The 7,473-nt window shown below is 42.5% G+C and overlaps 1 protein-coding gene across 2 annotated transcripts; it reads right to left on the bottom strand.

The window, feature by feature from the left end:
• LOC8069490 lies at positions 245-7,012 on the bottom strand. Of its 2 annotated transcripts, none has more exons than XM_002439227.2 (9): positions 6,790-7,012; positions 5,934-6,004; positions 4,148-5,355; positions 3,971-4,019; positions 2,868-3,089; positions 2,452-2,573; positions 1,664-2,131; positions 1,082-1,578; positions 245-715 (listed from the first exon to the last, which is right to left on the bottom strand). In XM_002439227.2, the coding sequence occupies exons 1-9, from the start codon at positions 6,910-6,912 to the stop codon at positions 425-427; spliced, it is 3,051 nt and encodes a 1,016-aa protein (XP_002439272.2). In that variant the 5' UTR covers positions 6,913-7,012; the 3' UTR covers positions 245-424. The 2 variants fall into 2 exon arrangements, with proteins under 2 accessions (XP_002439272.2, XP_021302558.1); XM_021446883.1 differs by having other exon boundaries at positions 4,148-5,316.

The following is a 7,473-nucleotide window of genomic DNA, read 5'->3' as shown; positions in this document are numbered from 1 at the left end:
TGAGCTTCGGAATCATTGAGCCTGAGCGAGGGCCCGACTAATCCTTCGAGAGGATTGTCAGCTCCCAGGTTTGAGGTAGGTGGTGGGCCTATCGCATGCCGTGGAAACCTTTTCAAGAAAAGAATTGTAGCAACCCAAGCCTGTGAAGTTTGCCAAGGGTTCTAATTAATTATCTCGCAGATTATAATTATTCTCTAGCTGTGTTTTTAGTTTTATAAATAGTCTATATTTAATACTTCATGCATGTGTCCAAACATTCGATGATAGGAAGTAAAGTTTAATAGGGGGAATCAAACATGCATGGCCTAAGCTAGAGCTCACACAACTCTGTTTCTTGTGACTCAGCTCGTTACATTGCACCAGCCAACAGCCGTTTTAGTATGGGTCATGGATCACAAACATACACAAATTTGTGCCATTTAGTTTAGTTTGGAATTGTCCCCCGGCCCCTTGATTTGATCTGTCCCCACGCTCCGCCACTGTCTGTGTCTGCAGCAGGACGCTCCGGTGATTCTTGCCGGCCTCTCTTTCTTGGATGCGTCGTCTGTTTCTCATGTGCGCCTGTATCATGGAATAACTTGCCAGTCATGTGTGCCGAAGATACTGGTCCGCAAACTTCAGTGCTGTCCTCGGAACGCCCGCGATACAGGTCTGAAAGCCGCCTGATCTTAGGGCACTCTTGCTCCTCTGAAGTTTCATCTTGTTCCATTTTTGCCTGTAACATTCAAAACGACAAATCCTTTTTAAGTACCCCTCTCCGTCTCCGACGATGCCAAAAAAGTGAGTGCCTGAGAGAAAAGAATGCAGATCGATGCATTTCGTATGCACAAATGTGCTGATTAGCTAGGATGCAAATAGACAACATGGCTTTCCCACATGTACAAGAAGGTTCATATACCATCATCAACATCGCATGTCCTTCGACAAATCCTATTAGCTACGTTGTCAAGCCTTACGTAAATCTTAACATAATGCGCACAAGTGGACAGTCGTCAACCCCAGATGCTGAATTACTGATCAAAACACTGACATTTTTAGTTAAGAAATAGGGTTGGGGGAGAGGATGGGGGCAACTTTGTACCTCATCACGCGTGATTTTCATTTCATCGGCTGCTGCACCTTTTACCAGTGGAGATGCACCAGATGTCAAACGAGATGTTGTTTGCTTCTCTGTGGTCTTATCAACAGGCAACCGAGGCTCTTTTTTCACCGCATGCACAGTAAATCCAGGAGGAACTTCCATTTTAACAGAGCTTGGAACATTTAGAGAGAACCTAATGAGAGGCTTTGTTTCAGTGCCATGGATAGAAACGCCAGCTTCTGGTCCAGCAGGGGAAATTGCAGGGAGCTGGCGGTGAACTTCAGTAAAGCCAGGAGGAATATCAATAGGAAATCCAGGAGGACAGTCCAAAACTAGACTGGCAAAAGCATCGGCATAAGACACTGGAGTATCTTTGATCTGAAGCTGACGGTGAGCTTTTGTGAAGCCAGGAGGCACATCTAGAGAAAACCCAGGGGGTACGTCCAGCATAAGCTCTGAGCTAGCTGAAGATCTGTCAACAGGTTGACATGCAGAATCTGTAAAAATGGAAAGTAAGAAGCTTAATAAGAAACTGAGGATTGATCAAAACAAAACTTAGAGCAATCAGTTGAATAGTGTAACCTTCTAAACTAAAATTGTGCTTGTTTGCAGAGTCATGACTGCAGCATCTGTTAAGAAATGAAGAAGCAGGAGCTGTGCAACTGGATGCAGGGTTTGAATCAGGAGTTCTGAGCACTGCCACGCAGTCATTGTCCCTATCAGTCTCCTTGCCTCCTGATAAATCCAATGCCTCTGCAATCCCCTCATAACTGTCCCTCACTATACCGCTGTCTTTTGCGACATGCATTGGATTGTCTTTTTCTTCACCTTCTCGTGCATCCGATGTCACACCAATATCAGATATGGCATTCTCTCTCTCCTTGCCTTTTATTGCATCCAACTTCATGCCTATCTCAGATCTGTCAGAAGAAATTTCATTTGGTGGACTGGAATTGCTGTTCACATTTTGTATATGATTGTTGGGTTTACGCCACTTCTTCCTCAGATGTTTCCCGAAGACACCCCAAAAATACAATTCACCGTTCTTCCCTATTATGATAATAATTGTTTAGAAGTCAGATGACAAATTTATACCTGCACACTAGTTTGCCAAAGATATAATAAAAACTCTTTAATATTTTAAACAGGTCCATGCAAACTCCATGTGCTGTGCAAGTCAAGCGATAGAAACAAAATCCACCAAGTATTAGAAAAAAAAAATAGAAAGAAAGAAAGAAAGCTTGGGAAAAGACAATAACAGATTTGCAAAAGCACTCATTCTTGGTACAACAGTAAAAAGATGAGTAATGGAAACAGAGGCTTGCAAGAACATGCAGACATTCTCTTCAAAAAAGAACATGCATACATACTCTGATAGTCTGGTGCAAGCAACTTGGATGAAAATATCGCCAATTCAGCATCACCAATGCTGGTCAACAAGCCAATATGTGAAGAAACTTTGTCAACAAGATGATTAAAACTCCTGTGTGGCCTGTAATAAATGATTGTTAAGCTAATCAGAGAGAAGATACATGCATGACATGTGTGCAGGTCCAGAGAGACTCCTAAATACCAAGGGTTTTGATTTTTTAAATACATAGACACTTGCATGATTTTTAAGACCAGAGTATACGTTTTACCATTTATTATAGATGTGATCAGAAGCCTTAAGAAACTTAATCACTGACAAGTGTAATTGGCATATATGCAACTTGAAAATTACTTAACCAGAACTGTTCCTGGCATTCCTTGCAAGTAGAAACTACACTTACTAGGGCATATATACCTTTGGTGACTGCTTATAAACCACAGTCTAATATCCTGATCGTCCGGGGGTTCCATCTTGAACTTCTTTGGCCACAGCTGGGAAAGAGGTACAGCCTCTAAATTTAAAATTTCAGGCATTTGCTTTGAAGCTTCATAAGCTCTGCAGTCCATCACAGCTGGGCAGTGGGCTTCAAGTTCATAACAAGTATGTGTCAACTCTCCAGTCACATGAAATTTGCCCCTAAATGAAACATGGAATCCTAATATTAGTGTTTGACTGAAAGAAAAGTATGCAGATAGTAATAGCATAATATTACAGATTTCATAACATCTCACTATTAGAGCAAAAGGATTGACACTTCAATATTACAGAAGAAAACATAATCACATTGCTTCAATGTTCAGGTCATAGATAATTACATCTCCCTCTTGTTCAAATACATGTCATTTTAGAGTTAGGGCCTGTTGGTAGTAGCCTAAGGATGCACAACTTTATACCCTCATTTAATCCTTCCTAAAGTGTGCCTATTAATTTTGATGCATGCTTGGGATACATGGGAAAAGTAGTTAGTTAATGATGAAATAAAGGAGGAGCAAAGTAGGAAAAAGTATACTAAAGTTACATTGAAGTTGTAGAGCCATATGTACTTTGAAAATAGCAAAAAAGCCTAAACAACATCTATTTTGAACCGAAGGAAGCATGATGTACACAACTGTTGTCCTAGGAATTAGCTTCTCCACCTGTTACAGTCATGAGATAGCTCCAAACAATCACTGAAAAATCATTTGATAGCCCCAAACAGCTCAGTAATACTATAATATACAGTCACGCGTTACCCTCACTCAGTCAGTGTAATGTTCTTATATTAAAAAGTATAGGAGTTTATGCCATTGGAATATCAAATTGTCTGTAGGTTAAATATTATTACTGAATGACTGTCTGGCTGCAAGATATACTCAGGGACTGCAACAAGTAACAGTGCACTAGAGAAACGAAATTTGCCTATCTCAGGTGAAAGGACAGATCAAACATGTATAACCATCCATAGAATAATTGTGGCTCCCCATACATATATGCATACACAAAGCAAGAAAGAAATGCACAATAAGCCAATTCCTTACATCCAACGGGCCTCTGATTGATAATGCTTCTTGTGCTCTCCTGCGTATTCTACAAAAAAAAAAGGATGAAATGAACCTCAACAATATAGCACGTTCAAATGTGCAAGTGAAAACTATAGGTGAGAGTCCATATCTTCACAAGAGTTATGCTCAAATAATATATTAGGATCAGTATACCTGAAGATCTGTGACAATTAGTTGAGCCCGCTGAAATCTCTTTTGGTAGTGAAGTAAGTTGTGCATGAGTCATGGACTGCAGGCTGTGCGTCGGAGAAATGTTTTTCTCCACCATGTTTCTTTCTTTTGACACAGCAGTATGCTCTGTAGAAGCCATAGACTGTGGCCTATGCATTGGAGAAATGTCTTTGTGCTGCAGCGTGGCCAGGTTGCTTTTTTTGTTCAACAAATTTGTGCTGGGATTAGGTCTTGATCTACTATTACAATATACATCGGTGGAAGTTTCACTGTGAACAGGTATTGGGGTCAGCAATACAGGCTTCACACTTGGTTCTTGCCTGATTGGAGCTGCAGCTCTTGTATCCGGATACACCTCCATGGGCTTTTGACTAAGCACAGATGTTGGGTTTAACAAAGCAGGCTCCACACTTGATGCTTGCAAGACAGGACCTGCAGTACTTGCAGTTAACTTTATGCTTCCACTATCAGGTGTGCCTACACTCTTAGAAGAAGGTCCTGCCTTTGTATCAAGAGGAACCTTACTTGGATGTGGAACACGCACTTGCTTGGGACTAGGAGACACAGGATTTACAACTGCCTCTTTTGGTAAACTAGCAGGCAGTTTTCGACTACTCTGGTCTTGAGAATGAAAAATACTTGAACCATAACTCCCAGCAAGTGCATTTACACTGTCCATGCTGTCAATATTTCTAGGAGTAGCGTCAGTATTCAAATTTGCACTGGAAGGTTGTGAAGATTTGCAATTTGGTGATGCAGGGTTCTTCAGAGATGCCATTCGGGGAGTGACAGAACTACTTATATGCTCCCCAGCAGATTGGTGTCCATTTTCAGTTTGCCCAAGTCTTTTAGGAGATAATAAACACGAGTTCTTGGATGAACCAGATGGCATAGGATTTTGAGTGAGTGGTGCCGATCCCACAAGAGATACTTTACGTGAACTTGGCGGTGGTGTTACACTTCGCCTGCATTGTCTTTTTTGTGACCCAGCTGAGCCAACAGTTCTACCATATGGTTTCCGATATTGTACATAAGTAATGGCTTCTGCAGGCATTGGCTTCACTCGTGGTTTGGGTTTTGAATATGTACCGCCAGAATATCTAAGAGTCTTCAGCTTATCAGAAGAGTCTGGTCTTAGAATTCCCTTGACTCTGGAAGTTGACTCATTAGTGTGATGAATTTCTTTCTGTCTGGAATGAACCAAAACAGAAAAAAAAAATCACCATTGTCATATAGATACAGCTATAAATACGATAAAAAAAATTCAAGATCTGCCAATGTACAAGAAATGCATGAAAAATTTAACATAATTCAGGCCACAGAATTATTTGAATGATCTGCCTAGAGCCTAAATAGAAGAAAGATGTGCACATGGCTACGATTCCTCTACTTTTGGAGAAATATAGGAAGTATAAAAGCCGGAAGCTAAAATTTCACATGTCAATATTCTATCTTCCAAAATAAGAAGGAATCAGCTACATGTAGAGTTTTAGAGCTACATCCACAAATCATTTCAGACTTCCGCACCAAAATAAAATGGCAAAGACATTCAGAAAACCATATAAGAAAATGGCAAAGACATTCAGAAAACCATATAATAGTCATCTTTGCACTTATATATAAGCATAAACACAAATCACAACTGATCAACAGGATATCTACGAGAAATTTGGCAATCAAACCGCAAACAAGCACCAATGAAATAATTAAATCGCTTGTGCAGAATACAAGCACGAAATTCAGTAACAAGAAAGGGACCTACGAATACCTTGGGCACTGCTTGCACTGACAACGGGTAAAATTTCCTGAACCATCACCACAGGCTGCACAAGGTGTGTCCTGAGTAGTAGAGCGAAGCAAATGAAAGGTCATCTCAAATACAGGTTAGGGTGTATGTGTTCCAAAGCATGATAGAAGATAACACAAAGATTGACACCAAACATCTGTGTAACCAAGTCAGATCTAATTTTACGAGGTGAAAGTAGCACAACATTTATTTAGTTTCATCAGTTAAGTACATGCTAAAAATCATATGAAGGAGAGAACGAGTCAGGCAGAGGCACTCTGCAGGTAGGCCGCCTCATCATCAATCAAGACAATAGTGTGCGAAATCATAACATAAAGTGAGAACAGAATCACACCAGCAGAGACGCTGTCTACCTAATGGAACAAATTATCTCGCATCAGTAAATTTCACAGCAACGAAAACAAAACACAGAAAGTAGAAATAAAAAAAGATCAAGAACCCAACAGAAACTTGGCGAGGCACTCGCAGGAAAACCCCACTCCACTTGCTAGCTATTAGTAGTACACTAGTACACACTACACACAACGTCACATAATAAAGCCAAGCGATACTTCGCAAAGTATTGGCCGAGGCCATGACAAACAACAGGAAGATGCTCTGCTTCTTCTTTTTTCTAAAAAAAAACAAAAAAAAATCCTCATAGCAGGCGCCACAAAACCCGCTCGGAGCACAGGAAACCCCGAAAACATCTCAAGAAAACCCATTTCGCTCCGAGACCCCAACAAAACCCCCATAATAGAGAGAGCAACCGCGATCGCCAGGAAGATTTGGGGGGAAAAGCGGCGCCCTCACGCGTGGTGGGGGAAGAGCCGATCACCTGTGCGGCCCTCGTGTCGGGGCGGCGAGCGGCCGGCGTCGTCGGGGGCGGCGCCGGCCGGGAGGTGCCGGCTAGGCTAGGGTTCGGTGGGCGCCACGCCGGCGGCCTCCCCGCTTGCACCATTGGATTCCTCGATCGTCAGGGAGTGGAAGCGGTTGTGCAGAGAAATGGAATGCGCGGCGCGTGAGTTGGGTGGAGTGCGCGTATATAAACCCGAAGAACAGCAGGCAGACGGACGATTGCTCGCAACGGAGAGAGAGAGAGAACGGCTTCCCCTCCAGCAGTGGGGCCCACTCCTGTGTTCTCGCTAAAGATGAGCAACGGGCCGGGCCGGCACGGTCCCGTGCCGTGCTAGGCACGGGCCCGTATGGCCCGCGTGCCACCGGGCCGTGCCTCCACAGGCCATCGTGTCTGCCTGACGGCCTAGACACGGCCCGTGGGCCGATTTTCGTGCCGGGCCGGTCCGAAAGGCACGAGGCCCAATAGTGCTTCGGGCCGGCCCATGGTCCAATATATGAAAAACATCAAATTTAATATAGAATTTAACAAAGCATAAATACATTACATTCAAGTCACATGCATTAATACTTCACAATTCACATAACACAATATACTCTTAGATCATATTTTACTTGCCAAAAGTCACAAGTTTCACAAGTCATAGAACCTGATACTTCAACTTTC

This window comes from Sorghum bicolor, chromosome 9 (assembly GCF_000003195.3).
Source record: "Sorghum bicolor cultivar BTx623 chromosome 9, Sorghum_bicolor_NCBIv3, whole genome shotgun sequence".
In the NCBI taxonomy this organism is placed as follows: domain Eukaryota; kingdom Viridiplantae; phylum Streptophyta; class Magnoliopsida; order Poales; family Poaceae; genus Sorghum; species Sorghum bicolor.
The sequence above is the reverse complement of the archived record's forward strand: the minus strand, read 5'-3'. Positions and strand labels throughout refer to the sequence as shown.

Coding starts and splice junctions, on each gene's coding strand:
- LOC8069490 (XM_002439227.2), bottom strand. CDS start 6,912: ATGGTGCAAGCGGGGAGGCCGCCGGCGTGGCGCCCACCGAACCCTAGC. Junction 6,005..6,789: donor CCGACACGAGGGCCGCACAG/GTGATCGGCTCT, acceptor TCTACTACTCAG/GACACACCTTGTGCAGCCTG. Junction 2,132..2,451: donor GCTTGCACCAGACTATCAGA/GTATGTATGCAT, acceptor TTATCATAATAG/GGAAGAACGGTGAATTGTAT.